Source organism: Callithrix jacchus, chromosome 5, assembly GCF_049354715.1.
Source record: "Callithrix jacchus isolate 240 chromosome 5, calJac240_pri, whole genome shotgun sequence".
NCBI classification, from domain to species: Eukaryota; Metazoa; Chordata; class Mammalia; order Primates; family Cebidae; genus Callithrix; species Callithrix jacchus.
Window position 1 is genome coordinate 80,842,172 of NC_133506.1, and position 20,501 is coordinate 80,862,672.

General features: G+C 50.5%; 1 protein-coding gene across 1 annotated transcript in view; it reads left to right on the plus strand.

The window, feature by feature from the left end:
- The first annotated feature begins 5,861 nt into the window (after positions 1-5,861).
- The window catches only part of LOC100413776 (heparan sulfate glucosamine 3-O-sulfotransferase 3B1), a 46,283-nt gene continuing 31,643 nt past the window's right edge, over positions 5,862-20,501 (plus strand). The window contains exon 1 of the mRNA XM_002747890.6: positions 5,862-6,855. Within this exon, the coding sequence (XP_002747936.1) occupies positions 6,302-6,855 (554 nt within the window). The 5' untranslated portion in view covers positions 5,862-6,301. The remainder of the gene's footprint in view (positions 6,856-20,501) is intronic.

A 20,501-nucleotide genomic window follows, 5' to 3' on the forward strand; every position in this document is an offset into this window, starting at 1 on the left:
AACTGTACAGGAAGCATATAAACCAATGCATACAGCACCGCACCTGTAGAAGGGAGGAGGAGAAAGCAGATGTGGGCAGGGGGAGAAGGCCAGCTGTGATGGAGCCCAACATCCTTTGCCAACCCCACGGGAAATTCCGGAGCTTGGACAGCCCTTCAGAGATGTCTGAAGTTAGGCTGGAAAGAGCAGGCCTTTGGCTTCTACATCAGTCACTGGCTGGGGGCCACCTTTGAGAAGCAGCATACCTACCCTCAGCCTTGCTGCTCTCTGCAATCCTGGAGAGGAGGAGGCAGGAGGCTGTGTTGACAGCATGCCAGCAACTGGGGCAGCAAGTCCTTCATTGATCTAGTGCTGGTGGCCTATCAGTGTCCACCATAGGGAGATGACTCAGGGACGAAGAGATGGCAAAGGCTGAGAAGCAAAACACTACTGGGGTTCACAGTCTCATGGAACTAGCCTGCAGCTTCCTTCACTATGGCAAGGGTAGAGTGCCAACTGGTATGGAGGTTTGGTGGTGGAAGGGATAGATCGTCCCCTGTTAGTATCTATGTACTCAAACAACTTTGAGAAATGCTATCTCTGAAGAGAAGAGAAGGCTAAGAAATGTTTGTCTCAGAGACTGGGAAAGTGGGCCTCCTGGGGACACTTACGAGAGTTGCAGGGTACCTTTGTATGTCCATAGGAGTGGGAAAGTTAAAGCAGGACTGGTTGTTTCTATCATGAGTCCCTCCATCAACTCAGTGGTTCAGGCTGGGAAACTTGAAGGCAAAATTGTCCTGGAGGATTTCTAATGCTGGCAAAGTATCATGGAGGAAGAGAAGGGGCTGGAGGTATTTGTAGGAGAAGAGGACACATGGAGGATGTCTGATGGCTGGTGTTGAGGCTCAGAAGCGTTGTACAGCTAGACCAGATTCGGAAAAGCTATGCAGCTGTGGTGCATCATATGCCAGGGTCCTGGTAGGAAAGATATGGCACCCTCAGCTAGGTAAATAGAGGAGCATGTGACTTACAAAAGTGCTGGAGGAGGAGAGGACACCAGGAACGGCGTAGTGCCTTGGCTTTGGAGCTGTCTTTGCTGTCCTAGGGCTGAAGTAGGAGGAGAAAAATCATAACAGAACCGGGTGACTGCCAGGCTCTGGGGAGAGGACTTCCCAAGAGGGGCCTGGACTTCCAGGTAGGGGAAGCAGCCAGCCCTCCAGGAGACAGCCAGGAGACAGCCTGCGAAACAGGGGCCTCTCCCTCAGTCTCCCCATCCTCCCATTCCCTATCTCATTCTCTAGGAGACAAGAGAGCCTCCGGCCCAGAGCAAGATGTCGCGTGGAGGAAGAATTTGGAATCAAAGCACACCCTTACTCCCCATGGCACAAGTCATCAAACCAACCTGGGCATCAAAATCTTATTTATAAGCTAAAAGCCGTCATCCTTCTCCTGTGATTTGCAGAGGACTCCTCATACAAGGCGGCGCTTCCTGCGACAATGCCAGAGGGTCCCACTGGGACTGGAGAGTGCACCATTCCCAAGGCGCAGTGGGAGCTAGCTCAGGGAAGCCTTTCCTCCCTCTCCGAGGAGCCTCCAGCCACTTTTTTTTTTTTTTTTGAGACGGAGTTTCGCTCTTGTTACCCAGGCTGGAGTGCAATGGCGAGATCTCGGCTCACCGCAACCTCCGCTTCCTGGGTTCAAGCAATTCTCCTGCCTCAGCCTCCCGAGTAGCTGGGACTACAGGCGCGCGCCACCATGCCCAGCTAATTTTTGTATTTTTTTAGTAGAGACGGTGTTTCACCTTGTTGACCAGGAGGCCGAGGCGGGTGGATCACGAGGTCAAGAGATCGAGACCATCCTGGTCAACATGGTGAAACCCCGTCTCTACTAAAAATACAAAAAATTAGCTGGGCATGGTGGCGCGTGCCTGTAATCCCAGCTACTCGGGAGGTTGAGGCAGGAGAATTGCCTGAACCCAGGAGGCGGAGGTTGCGGTGAGCCGAGATCGCGCCATTGCACTCCAGCCTGGGTAACAAGAGCGAAACTCCGTCTCAAAAAAAAAAAAAAAAAAAAAAAAAAAAAGAATTTCTCTTCCCTGTGGTCAGCTTGGCCAGGGGCAGCTTCCGAGCTGCGCCAATGCCCGCCTCTGGCCAGGGGTTCACGCGCGTAGAGCAGCGCCCTGGGCCCTTGGAGGAGAAGTGGAGATCGCAGCGCCAGGGACAACCAGGAGCTCCGACGACCGCGGCCTCCCCGCTAACCCCCAACGAAGGTACGGCGGGAGTTCAGGCTGAGATCAAGTTCCCTTCCCAGTGCTCGGGGGAGACAACTGGCTGCGGCTGCCCCCGGCTCAGCTCTCGGCTGTCCTGCAGCTGCGAGGCCAGGATCAGAGCGCTCCCTTCCGGGCGGGCATCGGAGCCGCTGCGGCGCCGACCGCTTTGCACGCCCGCGCCGCTGAGGAAGGCGGAGCGAGCTCGCAGCTGCTATCCCCGGAGGGGCCGCCTGGCTGGCGAGGGGCGCGGGAGGAGGGTCCGGATTCCGGTGGCAGGAACTGGGGCTCTGAGCCACCAGTTCAGGCGGCCCCAGGAAATGCCTGCTTTGCGGTCCCGCAGCGGGTAGCGGGGGAGCTCGGCCCCGGAGGGCGGCTGCTGGGGAGGCGGAGCTGGTCGCGGGGCTCCAGCAGCGGCGGAGTTCCAGCAGCTGCGGAGCCTCCTATACCCAGCCTAGAATCAGAGGAACTTCAGGCGGAAAATACTGCGGGGACATTTTGGCTCAAGTCTCCCATTCTACAAATGTGAAATTTTACGGTGACCCGATTGGGGTTACACAGAGTTGTTGGTAGCAGAACCTGGGGGAAGAGGGAGAGGAGAGGGCCCCTGAGGCGGCCCTGCCCTATCCTAAAGGAGAGGGGATGCTTCCCAGATTAGAGCCCTCAGAGGCCCTAGCTGCGCCCCCCGTTAGATAATGCCAAATAAACCAACCCTAATAAAACATAAACCGTAGAGGCATGCTGAAATAGAATTCTCTCTCTTCTACATTTCCGAATGCCAAAATTTTGAATGAGTTTATTAGAGGTAAACCTTTCCCTCGGTTTTAGTGGTGGCATTCTGCTGATGCCCAGGCTCCAAGCGTGGGGAACCCCGCAAAGGTTAAGGGCAGACGCTCAAACTGGGTTCACGGTTAATTTGGCTACCACCTCTGTCCAGGTTTGAGCCTTGAGTTCTGCATCGGCGGAATGGGAAGTTGGATGGGAGAGACAGCGCTTGCCAAGGGTGAACCAAGGGCGACCGCGCGCATGGGAATTTCACGGAGCAGCCTGTGACTCTCGAGCGCAATGAGAGGATCAGCCGAGTGGGCAAAAGGGCCAAAGCGTCCGTTCGCCGCCCAAATCCTCTTCTGGCGCCGTTTCCCATCCTGTCCAGGCGCTGTCCAGGCCCCAGACCACCCTCTGACTTTGCCCAGGGAAGGCCTCGCGGCGTGGTGCGCCTCGTGAACTCCCTGTTGTTCTCAATAATGGGAATTGAATGGACGCCGGGTGGGCCCGGCCAGAGACTTAGCTGTGGGAGCTCAGCTCTTCGCTGCACTCAGAGCTATTTGCAACACATAGCTCACATCTTTACCTCCACTCCCTCCTTCCCTCAATCCACCCCCGGAAAAAAGGAATGCCAAATGTATTCAGCTGGCTCGATTTGTAATTGCTCACTTATTAGACTTCACTAATCCTCAGGATAGGGACCTTTTTTATTGGGATTATCAAAATCCTTAAAACACTGGAAGACTCACAACCAGGCAGGCCTGAAGTTAGCCACGCGGGAGCTACAGTTCGCCTAACACACACCTATACAACATGAATTTTCACCTAAATAACGTAAAATTTGAATACACCGACTGCGGAGACACTATTTCCTCTTCACATATCCAAGTAGAGTCGGGCTAGTGCTGAGAAACGTATTTGTTCTTGTTTTAGAAGATTAAAATAATGAATTATATTTAAGAATTAAAGGCGAAGAACAAACACAACGTCCCAATGAGAGAGGGAAATAAAAGCTAGAGAGGTTATTGCTGAGAATATGAAAGCGGGAGGGAACTCCTCTGCCTAACTTATTTCTCCCCCAACAGTTTAGTAAGGAAACGTCTTGGGCTCATAGTAGTTACAAAGAAGTCGCCCGTAGCACAGCCAGGGCGCACGGGTCCGGTGGTGACCGCTGTGCTATCTAAATCCTCTCTGACCATTACCGCTGCTCAGGCACATTTTCAAACCACAGGTGCTTACGTCGTCAATCTGGCTTTCTCAGCTTGCTTCCGACGGTGGGGGACCGGACCCAGGGTGGGGCTGCGTAAACTCAGGGACACTTGGGAACATTTACTCAGGAAGGGAGAGTGAGAGGGGCCGGTTGGTCCTGGACCGCGTGGTCGAGGGACCAGGGCTCAGGTCGGTTCCGCTGCGCCCGCCTTCGCCGTAAGTGAAGTATAGCGCGGGCGGAGGCTCCCAGTGAGTCACTTCGTGGGTGACAGCCCCGGGGGTCGCTCTGGAGTCGGAAGGAATGTTCTGTCCCCGGAACCTCTTGCAGCCGGGAGTTGGAGGCCCTCTGGCCCCGCAGAGGCTGGATTGCAGGCATCGAAAACTTCCTGAACACGACCAGTATGAACTTGATCCCGAGCTTCCGAACTCCAAACGCCTGGGCAAGAATTCAGCAAAGCGCCGCACCGTCCACTCGCACTTCCCCCAGCTGTTTCTTGGAAGACCGGCTTACCCGCCCCAGTCCCGGGTGGGTCATTTTGCCAAAGAAAATGGGGTTGGGGTGCCTTCGAGTAGACTTTCACTATTAAATAAGTGCACTTCGGTGATGGATTTGTTCCAAATTGATATTTGACTTAAAAAAAAAAAAAGCGGTAGCGAATGGCAGCACGAAATAATCAGTGTCACAAGTCAGCCAATCAAACTGTCTCCTAAATTAAGGCAAATGTTGGATTTATATCTATTCAGGGAAAAGGGGAAGATGGAAAATTTTCTCAAACCTAACGTCTCCAACAAACTCATATCAGATGAAACTTCCTACACATGACTCCCACGCACACGTTTCGACCAGGAAACTTTTGTTTACTAGACTCTCTCTTCCTGTTAATTTCTCCGGTCTCTCCTTTCCCTTCCCCAACTCATTTTCCGCAGTTTGGAAGGCTGGAGATTTTTCTTAAGGACACTTTACACTGATCCCAGTTAACCGGCAGGCCAAGGGAGAGGAATACCTGGCAAAAGAATAAGAAAGACACACACACACACACACACACACACACACGAGTTGACAGAGATTTGTACTTAAACTTCCGTGCCCACGCCTGCCCCGGACAGGCCTCCGAATGAGTCGCCGGCGTGGGTTGGGCGGGTTCGAGTGCCTAGTGCATCTCTGCCCCTGCTCTCCCCCCTCCAACTGCCTCCCTACACTGCAACACTTATCACGAAACCTCCTGTGAAACATCTGGATGGAGACTCGCGTCCCAACATCTGGGCAACTACAGCCAAGGCTGGCTCCTAGGGAGAGAGTGCGGAAATGCGTGCGGGTGCTGGGACGCACCTCTCTGTAGAGTAAGACCTCTCCCAGCGCTCGGTCACTGCAGCATTCTTCCCATCGTCTGCTCCTGTCACCAGCCCCTAGCTCCGCCCCCTGGGCCCGCCCCTTGTTCCGCAGCCAATGGCAATCCCCGACAGCCCGACACCGCCCAGAAGCCTTTCCACACCCCCACGTCCCGGGAGCGGGTTGGCTGCTGAGCGCTCGGCGCAGCGCCCGTATTTGCATGGTGTTCGGGGTTCCTGGTAGGTAGAGCAGCCCGTCACTCTGGAAGGCCAGGACCGCCCACTCCACCTCTGTCCCCAGCTCTCTTCCTGCGCAGTTCTCCTCCGCAGCCTCTGCGGGGAAGTGCCGGGGCTGCTCTCGAGGCTCAGTTTTTAGGACTGCGAGGAGGCAGCCCCGGCGTGCGGCAGTGCGCACCATCTAGAGTGGCCAGGGCGCGGGAGTGCAACGTCCTCCTGGCTCCGAACGCGTCGTCGAGCCCCAGGAGCAGACCCTCGGCCAGCAGTTACCCCCGTCCCGACTTTCAGTTCCAGTTGCAGCTCCTGCCGGGCAACATGTCAAGAGCCGCCGCCGCTACAGCTGCCGCCGCCACCTGGGGAAGAGCAGCAGCAGCAGCGGCGGCCGCGGGCATGCGGGGGCTATAAACCGAGCCGCCCGGGCTTCCAGCGGGCTAGGAAACCCTCTCTGCGCTCACTGCCCGGCGGGACCCACGCCATGTGCTGAGCCATGCCCCTGGCCGCGCCCGCGGGCAGCGTATGGGGCAGCGCCTGAGTGGCAGCCGATCTTGCCTCGATGTCCCCGGCCGGCTCCTACCGCAGCCGCCGCCGCCCCCGCCGCCGGTGAGGAGAAAGCTCGCGCTGCTCTTCGCCATGCTCTGCGTCTGGCTCTATATGTTCCTGTACTCGTGCGCCGGCTCCTGCGCCGCAGCGCCAGGGCTACTACTGCTGGGCTCGGGGACCCGCGCCTCACACCCCTCGCCAGCCCTGGCCCCGGCTCCACACGGGACGCCTCCCAGGCTGCCGTTCCGGGCACCGCCAGCCACTCCACTGGCTGCGGGCAAGGAGATGGCCGAGGGCGCTGCGAGCCCGGAGGAGCGGAGTCCGGAGGTACCGGACTCCCCAAGCCCCATCTCCAGCTTTTTCAGTGGATCTGGGAGCAAGCAGCTGCCGCAGGCCATCATCATCGGCGTGAAGAAGGGCGGCACGCGGGCGCTGCTGGAGTTCCTGCGCGTGCACCCCGACGTGCGCGCCGTGGGCGCCGAGCCCCACTTCTTCGATCGCAGCTACGACAAGGGCCTCGCTTGGTACCGGTGAGTTTCCCCGCCAGGGGCAGGGGCTCCAGCGTGGATTCCGACCCTGAGCGAAGGGAAACCAGAAGGATAAGGAAATGGCAGGGTTACAGCTTCGGACCACCCGGGGTGGGGCAGGGAAACCACCGCGGATTGCGGGCCGGTGGCGCCGCGCATCCTGTCCGGGTGCGGTGCGGGGTGCGCCCCGCCCGGTTCTCGCCACAACCCACAGAAAGTTCTTGCGGAGCGCTGGCAGCTCAGTGGTCTACGGTGCCCTTGAATTAATCAGGCGACCTCGCCTCAAAGAAGAGGGGCAGCGACTGAGACCGCGCTAGGCAAAGCGAGCCACCCTCTAACCATGGCGGTACCGAAGCTAATGGTATTTTATGACTCAATTTTAATTTTTCCTCTCGGAGCCGGAGACGCTGGGAATGTTCTGCGCCCCTCTGGTGGGTCTCCGACCTCAGCCAACTTCTAGAGCAGCTTCTGCTTCCCAGATGGGAGAGGGGGCGGGGACGACGGCGTCGGGCCCAGGCCGCTGAGTCTGCTAACTTTTTGTTACAGTCCGCTTGCTTACCAAGAGGTTCAGACCCGCTTCGCTCGCGAGCCGCCTGGGCTCGGGAGGGTGAGCTGGGCGGGTGGCCTGGCGGGCGGCGCGCGGAGCATGGAGCTGTGCTGGTCCCTGTCGGGCAAAGGCGCGCACTGCAACCGGCAGGAGCGGCGCGCGGCTTTGAAGGCGTCCGGTCCCCCGGGCACCGCCGCCGGTTTCCGCCTCCCTGGCCTCGGTGCTGGGATAGCGAAAGCAAGGACGCGTGTCTCCGCGGGGCTTTTACACGTCCCGGGCAAAGAATATTAGGGGCCCATTGATTGAGAAATGAGGGTTGCTTCGAGGTCGCGATTTCCGGAAATTCTGTTCTGGAGTCGGGTTGCGGGTCATGTTCCAAAGGGACAGCGGCCCCGGAGTCATAATCATGACCCCTGCCCACTGCTTTCCGCAGCTGCTGGTCGTTGGGGGTAAACTGTTGGGTTGCCTGGGCTTCGGGTAAGGCGTGAGTGAGCAGGTCTAGACTCCGGCCTCGGATAACTGTGTCCGACTAGGGGCCCAGGTACCGGCCCCCACCTCTTCGCTGGGGTCTACACCCGCAACCCCAGCCAGCACGACGTTCAGGCACCCCTCCAGGCCCAATTAGCTTCACAGCAGAGGCTCGAGACTTGGGAAAACAAAAGAGAAGAAGAAAACTGAACCCCCCTCCCTGTCCCCACCCCACTATCGGGACCTGGGTGGGATGGAGAATAAAAGCGGGCTGACCTCGCGGATTAAAACCGCTCTTTTCCCAGCCTTGTCCTACTCTGTCCCCCTTTGTCCTTAATGTTTTATATTGTCAGGAGTTGCCTAAGTCTCGAGGTTTAACCAGCCGTGACAGTCACCCTTCCCACCGTTCCCGGGCTATATAACGCATTCTCGGGACACTGGTGGATAAGAATGCGGGCTCTGGAGTCCGACGCCTGGATTCATGTCCTGGTTAGTCGCGTGAACCTCGGTGCTCTCATCTGTGCAGTGGGAATAATGCAGATTCTGGGCAGGGATGGGGAGAGTGAATAGGCTGGTAAGGTCAGGTGCCTCGCAGGCACGTGAGGGCTGCTGGAATTGTTAGGTACTGTCATCCATTGTGTTGTTATTCCCACCACCACTCCCCACCTCCTGGGATAGTGATTCCGGGGCCGGGTGGCAGGCTACAACTAGCGCCCTTCCAGGTGGAACCCGCCAGAGCCCGGAGGCAGCCTAGGATTTTCTGAGATCAGACACACTTGGGGCCGGGTTGGGAGGAACTGGCAAGAAAAGGACTGAACCCTTGATGTCAGGCAGTTTTGAAGCACCTGGGGCAAGCTATGGAAATCCCCATAGGAAAACGCACGCGGTCTTTTAGGAGGCTGCCCTCCACCTGCCACTTTCCTTTTGATTGACTCAAAAATGCTGAATGAAGAACGAAGTCGCATGGAAACCCTCGCCACGCGCCTGCTGCGGAGGGCGCAGCCCGGGAGGTTCTGGTGGGGACATGCGCCCGGGGTGTGCGCGGCGAGCGGCCGCTCACCGCGACTGGACCCGGGAGTGGGGGTGGCGCCAGGGTTTAGCTGGGACGCGGGAGGCGGGAGGTTTTTCGTCCTCTGGAGCCATCTCCCTGAATTGATAAGCGTGACTGCCGGGACCAGGAGGCACAGGGCCCGCGGAGGTGGCCCGGCTGACCCGGCTGTGGGAGCCCATTGCAGATGCAGCAACTGGCCCCAAACACTGCGTTCTTGGACTGCACCAGCAGTGCCCCGGCGCGGCCGCAGGGTTGATGGATATTTTCCAAGGGGGGAAAAAATCTTTTAAATACTATCTGTTTACTTAAAATTTTTTAATTTAGAATAATTGATGGATGTCTGGGCAAAGGTATGGACGTCATAATTTTGAAGGCGGCCTTTTTAACTTTAAACAGACCACGCCAGGAGGCGACTCCTGATCTAGAGCGCTTTACCTAAAATCTGGTGCCCAGAGTGCACCCTTCACCCTCTCTGGAGTTCCCTCCTCTCTGCCAAGCTTTGCTCCGTGCCAGAGGTGTGCTCCATTGTATCTCCTCTCTGTCCCTGCAGTCAGACAACCAATGGGAGAAGAGTACAAATAGTAATTAACCAGGGAGAGTTGCAATTCAGAAGCCTGGTACAAGTCCTCAAGAACTAGAGAATTTGAGAGTGGGAGAGATTTTGAAGGCATTAAGGACAAAAATGATGGGCACGGTTGGTTGAGTCTAAGGATCAGCATCGTAATCTGTTAGAGAACGAGGCCGTGGCTGTCTCTGTGAGTCGTTAATGGGTTTAATCGGTTGATATACAGCCCTGCTAGTGGCCTAACCAGTAGCTCAGGGCCTGGCGAATTTGCAGGACATCTCCGAATTTGATTGCTCTTCCTTTCACTTGGCAAAAGGAGACACCACTGGCCAGATCCGGAGGGGTCATGGTGAGTTGGAACCCACCGAGGTGGTCAGCTCAGAGCTGCCCTGCCACTGGTCAAAGTGGGGAGCCTTTCCACCTCCTTAACCCTGCAAAAATAAAACGTGCTAGTACGGATTGTCCTTCCACACTGGATCTCCAGTTGGTTTTAGTCTGCGAGGAGGAGTCTTCTGGGTTGACTTTTCCAATTCATTATGCAGCCCTCTTGAATCGGGCCTCCCAAACTTAGCAGGCACCGATGGAGACCCCACAAAGGGGCTTATCAAGCAGGCTGGTGAAACTGGCCGTTTCCTTCTGTTCCTTGGCCCCCATAGTGTTTGAGACGCATGGGGCTGTGGTTCAGAACTTCACGTGTGCTAAGGTGGAGAAAACACCTGCCCTGTCCATTTAGGCTTGGGATGTTGATTTAAACTGAATGGTCAAAAATTAAATCTGTAAGTTTTAAAGTTTCTCTTTGTGATTTTACCCCAATATTGGTAGACATTCTTAAATTTCAATGTCCTCAGTTTGGGAAAGAAGTTATCCAAATATCGTGTAATTATTGTTTGTTATTAAAAAAATATGCCTTAGACTGTACAGTGGGAGAAACTCTCTCTCCCACCTTGGCTCCCCTTTCCGTTCTGGGTTATACAAAATCAGCTGACAATTTAATGCTGTGGCCAACATTAAACAAAGTATAGTGTGTGTGTGTGTGTGTGTGTGTGTAAATAATGGTGGTAGCTAACACTTACCGAATGTGAATGTTTTCCCTATGTGCCAGGCACTGTTTCAAGTTTTACAGGATTAGCAAATTTAATCCTCATTACAATTCCATGAAGTAGGTACTTTTACAGATGAGGAAACACAAGCACAGAGAGGTTAAGCAATTTGCCCAAGATCTCACAGCTGGGAAGTATCAAAGCTAATACACCAACCCAGGCAGTCCTGCTCCAGAGATCATTCTGTGCTTTGCTTCCTCGCTTAAGTGATTGAAGCAGGGTATTTATCATATAGCATGGGTCCCAAACTGCGTTTGCTTTAGAAGAGTTTGACAGCTTTCTGACACGCCTTTAGTGGTCTCAGTGCACATTGCAGATTTTGTCATTCACTTTAAAAGAGTATCAGCCCCAAACAGGCTAATTGCTACGTCTAACATTGGTTAATAACTAATGCGAGGATAATCACACCAACTGTGGCAGTTTCATTTTTGTGCAAAGGATGGTTAGAATCAAGGGAGTCACTTAAATGACCAAAAACCCCTCAAGCATCCAGACAGAGAAAACATAGCATGTCCCTCTTGAGATTTATTCTCTGCCATTTGCCCTTTTTAAGGCAGGGAGGATGTGGGGTTAAATGATATGTTCCAGAACTTCTTGGAATTAATTTATTTGTAAAACGTAGAGTGCCCCCAAATCAAGTTCATGAATAATTAACTTGTACTGATTAACCAGGAGAAAATTATAGCTAACACTTTCAGCAGATTCCTTTAGAACGAAATTTAAAAACCCTATAACTTCATAAATCTCTCTCTTGAAGGCTAGTAGCTGAAAATAGCAATTTTCCCTGCATTTTACATTTAACAAATGCCGAGAAAACAAAATTGCCCCCTATTTTTCTAGTCTACTTCAGAAAACCTACCAAAGACTGTTTCTGTCTTCACTGAGGGAAATTTAAGAAAAGACCTGATTGGGGATCATCCATTTTGAAGTAATTGCACTCTCTCAGTCCCAGAGTTTAAACCAAGTATGTAACTCACTTCCAAGATGCTGGGTGAAGATTAAAAAAAAAAAAAAAAAAAAATCTACATTTGTATGCAACAATTTGAAATACAAACCATCATGTTACAAAGCTGTCAAGATTTATTAGCAAGACAGTGGAGCATGTGTTGAACTCTGTTTTTAATTAGGCACCTAAATTAGACCATAAAATGGTTGATTAATCTTTTACAAGTTGAAGGGAAAATATAACATAAATTAACCTAATCATAAGTGTTTTCCCAGATGCTCAGAGTTAATAAAATAGTCAAAATTTAATAGCAACCCATTTGTTTTAGATAAATATAATGCTATAATATATGAATTAGATTACACTTGTTATCTTCCAAATGATACATTGTTATTGAACAGGTCTCTTAAAATTAGGTTGCAGTACATGTCTTAAAAAGTATTTATAAAAATAGAAAACTGCAATTCAGAATTACATGTTGGCTAAGCTAGATTATGTTTTTTAATGGAAACTGATAATTGAAAATTTATAATTTAGCATAGACTAGCATCTGTGAAAGATATTTTTCCAGCTAAAGTTGTGTTGCTTGAAACTTTAAAATGGCCTGTCACAGCTTCTGTGTTTCAAGTTTGGTGTTTTAGTCTGAAAAAAAATTTATTTTTAGTATTTTGAAAAGTCAATATGTCACATACCCTTAGTCCACATATGTATGCTAATTTATCTTTTTGTTGATAATATGTTATAGGAATAAGGTTTTCTGGTTATATGAAATGACTTTTTGAATCACTAAAATTATTTGTAATTAAAAGCACACCAGGAATTTTTAAAAAGACAAACTCGCCAGTTAGCTAGTTTTCTGAATCAGGGAGGTGGCATTTATTTAAAGCTTCAGAACTGAAATACGTGACTCAGGCTGCTTGCCGACTGGTTTCTATGTCAGTAGTTTTTTGAATACTTTATGTTCTCACTCTATGAACATGGAAATTAAGTTGATTGACAGAAACACAAAATGCCTACTCTAAAGGCAGAGCATAATGAGCATTTCTTTTGCTGTGAATAGAGTTAGTTTCCAAATAGGGCACTACCTCTCTCATTTAACAGTCGATGATTTCAGACAGTAAGAGAAATTTCAATCCTAAGCTGTTGGGATAGTCAGGAATTCCAGCAAAATGAATCCCCAAGTAAGTGGCATATTTTCAAGGGTAATGAAAACAATATGCTGCCTACCTCGAATGAAAATACTTGCCATGACCAAAAAGAAATGAGATACTGATATCTTTAAAAACTAATTATAAGTAGAGCATGAAACGTTTTATATATTTAAAACATCACCTTGTTGGAATTTTTGGATTTCTCTCAAACTATGCCAAAATAAAACTAACATCAAATAAAACTGATGCTAGTGCATATTGATTTTTATTTCTGATTTTTCTTGTCAAGAGATTTGGGGAAAAGTTTAGGATGTGAGAATCAATTACCATCTTAATAAAATGATAATAAATAATTTTTATTGCAGCCAAGAGTCTATATGTTAAAACACTGTTAATGCTAATAAAACCCACCATTAATTTTATTTGTACATAGATAAGAGGGGTATTAATTTCCTTTGTAAGTTCTTTTAAATGTAAATTTCATACACATTTCTGTAACCTGAAAATATTGAAAATAGCTTATTACTGGGTCATTCAGAAAGTGTACTTCATTGTGTCATGGATGAACATACTTAAATAGCGAGGTTGTCATGCACAGTTTTTGCCTCCCAAAGATTGCTGTTCGTAAAAATTAATAAGAGCATCTCTTTGGATTTAGAGCTGGTTAAAGAGGACTGTTTGAGAGTTTATATTTTCCGGACAGTAAAAAAAGTACACACACCATACATCGTTGGAGTAAGATATTTTTGTTCTACATATGGCAAATCTGAAAAACTAAGACTGGTTTAATATCGAGTTGATTGTGTTTCAGACCAGACTCTCTCGCCAAGGGGTCACTATTTTGAACGCCATTGCCTAGAAGGTGAACGATTCCATGTGTGTCCATGAAGCACCTTACACGTAGGATTCAGAATCTCTGTTTTCTCCCAAGTTTTTGCCCCACACTACTTAACGCGGTTATACTTGCTTAGAAACCCATACAATGCTGAAAGATGGTTCTGGGCACTATGAGGTTTGAGAAGCAAATGGAGAGTGAAAAAAACATTGGGAAGAGCAGTGAAAATCACAGTATTGATTTAATGAATGGAGCTTGGAGGAGAGCCGCCCCCCTTTTTCAGATCTGGGGACGGAAGTGTCCAGCAGGGCCCCAGCGGTCCCAGACATTGCCACGTGTCCGCTCCTTTCGGCAGCTAGAGGGGCGCTGGCTTGGACAGCCCGTTCTAGAAGGGTGGCTGGGGGCGCTGCCACCGGTAGGGGAAAAGGCTCCGAGCCGCTCGGCCTCGGGCATCAGTCGACGCGGCGCTGGTGTCGCGCGGGATCGCCTCCTCTAGCCCGGGGACCGCTGATCCAGAGACAGATGGTGTAGCTTCCCCGTGAGGGGGCAGGGCCGGCGGCTGGGACTGGGGCCGCCTTCCCGCCCCTCTGCCCTCCGGGTCCGCGGCCGTGACCACGTGACCAACCCCGCCCTCCAGTCTCACCTGTTGGGTGGGGCCTGGCAGAGTGGCCCGCGCTCGGAGTGGGCGGTGCCGGCTGGACCTGTCTTCGTGCTGATTGGGTGGAGGGGCTGCCGAGAGACCAATGGTGTTTCGTCTGCGAGGAGAGCCCCGCCCAGAGAGGCGGGCTGAGCGGGCGTGCCCCGCCCCCGCCGAGGCTGGCCGGGCAGTTCCGCCGCTCAGCTTGGACTCCGTGCTGCTGATTTGGTCCTGGGCTGCCTTCGCTTTCCAAGTCGAGCCTATCAGCTGATCTGTCGTGCTCTCTTCCTTTCGTTCCCCTCTCTTTGTCCTGTCTACACCTTCTGCACAAATCCTCCTGCCTTCTGGAGCGGAGATGTCTGTTCTCTGAACGTTCGGCTCTCGAGTCCTGCAGGGAGCCCCGCCTTCCTGCAGCCCCGGCTGTCGGGACAGCGGCCCGAGCGGATTCTTTACAGCCGGAGAGGAGGACACCTTGGCTTTTTCGGGCCTTATTCTGGGTCGGAGAAGCGGGAGGGGTTGCTGGCAGGAAAGTGAATCTGTTTGTTAGGAGCACGTTTCTTTTCTCCCTTTTCCCCCGCCCCCTTTTCTCTTACGGGAAAGAAATGGATAATCCTCTTTCCAACCAGCTCTATAATGGGTGCCTGTAAGGCGGTTCCGCAGATTCAGTAGATAACAGAAAATACCTTCATTTCCATAATGTGGGCCATTAAGTAACAGGATGGAGAGAAAGTGTGAAGGACTGGGATGGAAAGGAGAGGAGAAAAAGGAAAAGGCCGGTAACTCTCAAGCCTCCTCCGATCCCTGAATCTCACCTGGGCTCAGACCGAGTGCTCAGTCCCCTGCCCCAGTACCTCCCCCACTGCTCACACACTCCAGGCCCGTCCTCCTAACCCTAAGCCCAGAGCACAAGACCCTGCAGCCGCCCCTGCGCAGAGCAGGGGAAGGAACGCTCCCCTGGACAGCCTCAGAGCAGAGGGGATATCTCCTCGTGGGCACTGACAAGCCCACCAATTCAGCCCACAAACGCCCCAGCCTCTGTGGTCAGGCTTCCTCCGTGGTGGCGACAGGAACTCTTGAGGATTTGAAAGAGGCAACCTTTTTCCTTGCATTTCTAAAGGCCAGTGTAGATGAATGACCCGTATGAAAAGGGCAAGGCAGTAAGTGCACAGAAGACTTTGCACATTGCTTCATGAGGTATTGAAGAAATACAAGATTTCTTTCTCGCTTCCATTAAAGCACAATCTCCCTGGGGAGAGACAAACATAGTACACAATTAGAGACCAGTAATTCTCTTCCAGATCCCTCCTGGTGCCTTTTCCTAGCTGAGGAGTTCTCCCTGCTGGCCTGGCCTTGTGCACCGGCAACTCTCCAGGCTGGGTTCAGCCCTTCCTCTTGATGTGTTGTTGGGCTGGTCCCTGGTGCCCTCTCCTCTGATTGTTCCAGTCTGTCTCCAGGCACTTAGCATATGCTAGTGCTGCCAGTTGACACAGATACACAGAATAAACATCCTGTTCCCACTGAAGATTCCCAAGTGGGTGGGTGGATGGATGTGGGAAGAGATGGGGTAAAGAGAGAGTAAGGCAGTGAAGTGATCATTACCTGATCATTTATTTAAAATACTCATTAATGGAGGAAGCCAAAGGTTACCATTTAAAATCCTTTTCTATAGTCAATGAATAATACATTCATATAAATTATGTTTACTTTTTCATTCATCTAACAAAAATTTATTGAGCACTTTAAATTTTTTTTTAAGACCGGGTCTTGCTCTGTTGCCTAGGCTGGAGTGCAGTGGCACAACCTCTACCTCCCCGGCTCAAGCAGTCCTCCCACCTCAGTCTCCCGTGTAGCAGGAACTACAGGTGCACACCACCACACCCTGCTAATTTTTTTTGTTTTGTTTTGTTTTTTTATTTGTTTTTTTGTTTTTTGAGTCGGAGTTTCACTCTTGTTGCTCAGGCTGGAGTGCAATGGCTTGATCTTGGCTCACCACAACCTCTGCCTCCTGGGTTCAAGCGATTCTTCTGCCTCAGCCTGCCCAGTAGCTGGGAGTACAGGCATGTGCCACCTCATCCAAGGAATTTTGCATTTTTAGTAGAGATGGGGTTTCTCCATGTTGGTTAGGCTGGGTTAGAACTCCTGATCTCAGGTGATTTGCCAGATTCAGCCTCCTAAAGTGCTGGGATTAGAAGCGTGAGCCACCATGCCTGGCCCACACCCAGTTAATTAAAAAAAAAAAAAATTGTAGAGATGAGATCTTACTGTGTCTCACGGGCTGGTCTCAAACTCCTGGGCTCAAGCAGTTTGCCCTCCTCAGCCTCCCAAAATGCTGGAATTACAGGTGTGAGCCACCACACCAGGCCCAGACCTTATTTTTAGAACAGTTTTAGGTTCAAGGCAAAATTTAATAAAGATTACAAATTTCACAAATACCCATTACTCCTACATATGGACACCCTCCCACTATTAACATCTTCTGCAAGACTGGTATGTTTGTTACAATTGATGAATCTGCATTGATTGACACATCATCACTCAGGGTCTGTAATTTACATTAGGGCTCACTATTAGTGTTGTACATTCTCTGGGTTTGGACAAATCTGTAATGACCTGTATCCCACATTATAGTAGCATTCAGGGTAGTTTTACTGCCTTAAAAATCCCACCAGAGCATTTGCTCTTTCTGGTGTTCTTACCAAGTACAAGGCAGCACTTAAAGCACTGAGGAAGTACAGGAGCCATGAACTTGTCCCTGAGAAACCTGTCTTAGTTGATGGACTGAACTCTACGGGCGTGAAAAGATCTGCAGGCAATTTAAACCTGATTTTTAATTTTAATTTTTGAAATCATTTGTCCTACTAAATCACTGGTAAATCTAAAAACCATTTTAGGAGGAAGCCAAAGCATGAGATAAGATAGTACAAATTGTAAAGTGTGATTTTGCATTTTACATTTCAAGGAGCTTTCCAAAGAGAACTAAGGAGATAAGAAGGGGGCCAGAAAGTCAGTGACTGTGTAATAAAAAAGGAAAAAATATGTCTTAGCCTCAGAAAGCCTCATCTGAGGGCTTGCTGTGTGCAGGCGAGTGGGCCAGGCGCTTACTTAATCTTAACAGCGATGCTTCCTGTGTGATTTCCCTTACTTTCCAAGGGAGGAAATGGAAACTCATAGAGATTGCCTAAGGTCATACAGCTGTATCTGTAGGTGGCTCTACCTCCTGGACCTAAGGAGACGGGAATGCCTCCCTGAGGGCCCTTCAAACTCCACAACTCCAGGCTGTCTGCCTGGCTGAAATTCAATGCCATGTTCCTTCTGGACCAGTTTAAGCCATCTCTCCTGTTATTTCTTTCCTCTTGACTTTTCCACTTAAAAGCATTTCCGAGATTTGATTTTTTCATCCCTTTTTCTGTCTCTATTCTCTTTTACCCCCCACCCCCACACTCGTTCCTGGCCTGTCTCTGTTGCTCTGATGTCCATGTTGATGGTGGCAGTCTTCAACCACGCCATCCATGTACCACACCAGCACTTTCCTGCCATCCCTGTAGCCCTTGCCCCAACATCTGTGCATTTGACTCCCCATCTCTGACCGAGGTCTCCTCCCATCCCCTTATCCACCAACTCATCCCTTCTCTCCCACCTGCCCCACAACCACACCACTCAGATTCTCAGCTCTTGGGATCACACTGACACCCCCACACCTTACACTCTGTGGCCCATTGCATCTGAGCTGCATCGTCCAACACTGTGAACACCCCACCCCCACCCCTCATGGAGACACCGGTTTTGTACTGTCCCCAGCAGGCGTGCATGAAAATGTGTTATATAAAGACACCTGGCCCACCCTGACTTTATGCGCTCCACAGAGAACTTGGCCCTTACTTACTCTGGAGCTGCTGGCCCTGCTAGTCACCACCCCTTACCTGTGCCAAGAACGCTTGTGTGCATTGCTTCTCTGCAGGACATACTCTTCCTTGAAGATCCAGTTAATCGAGCTCTCCCTACACACAAGGAGCAACCTCAAAGAGATGGCAGCATGTATATGAACACCACTCCCTTAACCACTTCTAGACCTGGCTTTATTTTTACACCTTCACCAAGACTTCCCTCCATCATTTCTGATTTTTTTTGAGATGGAGTTCCGCTCTTGTGGCCCAGGCTAAAATGGGATGGCACAATCTCGACTCCTGCAACCTCCGCCTCCCAGGTTCAAGCGATTCTCCTGCCTGAGCCTCCTAAGGCATGCGCCACCACACCCGGCTAATTTTGTACTTTCAGTAGACGTGGTTTCTCCATGTTGGTCAGGCTGGTCTCGAACTCCTGACCTCAGATGATCCACCTGCCTGGGCCTCCCAAAGTGCTGGGATTAAGACATGAGCCACTAAGCCTGGCCCCTTCCATCATTTCTAAGGAGGTGCTGAGTTATCTCCTTCCAGTATTATTTGAAGGAGATTTCAAACATTATATTGTTTATAAATCTGTGGGGTTTCGGTTTTTATTTAAATTTGTTACATACTTATAGAAAAGCGTACAAATCAGAAGTGCAGAGTCTGATGACTTTTCACAAAGCAAACATACAAGTATGTCATTGGTAACAAGCGCCAGGATCAAGAAGTGGCAGTTCAAGAATCCCCAAAGCTACCTTTGCATCCCCTTCTAGTTACTGGCCCCCTGCCAAGGACAATCACTGTCTCACCTTCTATCACCGCAGGTAGTTTTTCCTGTTGTTGAACTTAATATAAGTGAAGCCAAGAGTAAATATTCATGGGGTTTTAAAACATGCAAATTTGGTCGGGTGCGGTGGCTGACACCTGTAATTTCAGCACTTTGGGAGGCTGAGGAGGGTGGATCACCTGAGGTCAGGAGTTCAAGACCAGCCTGACCAATATGGAGAAACCCTGTCTCTACTAAAGATACAAAATTAGCTGGGCATGGTGGTGAATGCCTGTGGTCCCAGCTGCTTGGGAGACTGAGGCAGGAGAATTGCTTGGACCCGGGAGCCAGAAGTTACAGTGAGCTGAGATCGCGCCATTGCACTCCAGCCTGGGCAGCAAGAGCAAAACTCCATCTCAAAAAAAAAAAAAAAAAAAAGAAAGCAAATTTATTGGCTATGTTGGCAGGTTGGGAGGTTTCACATACAAATCCAGATTTCCTGGTACTTTTACAAAGGATCTGATTGTGCCATGCCTGCCTTTCTTAAGGCAACAACTGGCTGGTCGTGGTGAGCTTCTGGGCCTGTGGATGGGGCATCTTTTCTCCTTCCTGCATTCCACCCTCCCTGGCCCTTCCTCTCTCACACTTGGCCTGCTTCTCTCCTTTGTTATCAGAGCGGGCAGCTGCAAACGGTTTTCCCACTTTTTTCAGGTATGCACATTTCAGGATTAAATTTCCTCAATCCGGTTCATCATGAGCATTCTTGTTAGAGTTGGGCAGGAGCTTTTATCTATTTGACTTTTTCAGTTTATACACTTGTAGGGATCCCAGATGAGTCTGTGTGCAGGTCTGCTTAGCTGGCTGCCAATTAAAATCAGAATCACAGTGATGAAATCATTTTCAGTGACATGCTTCTCCTATTTTTTACTTTATTAGTTTCCTAACTGTCTTTTCTTTTATCAGGTTTCCCAGCTGGCAAATCTTAGGGTTAGCCTTTTGCTGTGGATACTTTGTGGTATGACTTACTCAAGTCACTCTGTCATTCTGGTGTCAGCAGAATACCTGATGTATACCATAGAAATTGGATCCCACAGTGTTTCCTAAACCAGTATCCAGCCAACTCTGCTGTAGGACCAGGTTTTTCCAAATCACTGTGGCTCAGTATGTTCTCCTACTGCATGTGACAAGCATACAGATCATGCCATGTGCCACCTGCCGCACAATTAGCAACACACACACTGGCCAGTGAGCTCATTGATCATGGCCTTGGATACTGTCGCAATGTCAAATTATTTATTATAGTTTTAAATGCTTCCTCTCAGGTTTTGCATGTATCTTCTCCAGGACAGTTTGGGGGTCATCTTGCAGACCACATGTTGAGATGCACTATTCCAAGTTTTTTCAGTAAAGAGAAAGTTCTGGGTGCAGTGGCTCACGCCTGTAATCCCAGCACTTTGAGAGGCCAAGGTGGGTGGATCACCTGAGGTCAGGAGCTCCAGACCAGCCTGACCAACATGGTGAAACCCCATCTCTACTAAAAATACAAAAAATTAGCCGGGCGTGGTGGCGGGTGCCTGTAATCCCAGCTACTCGGGAGTCTGAGGCAGGAGAATCGCTTGAACCTGGGAGGTGGAGGTTGCCGTGAGCCAAGATTGTGCCATTGCACTCCAGCCCGTGGGACAAAATCGAGACTCCATCT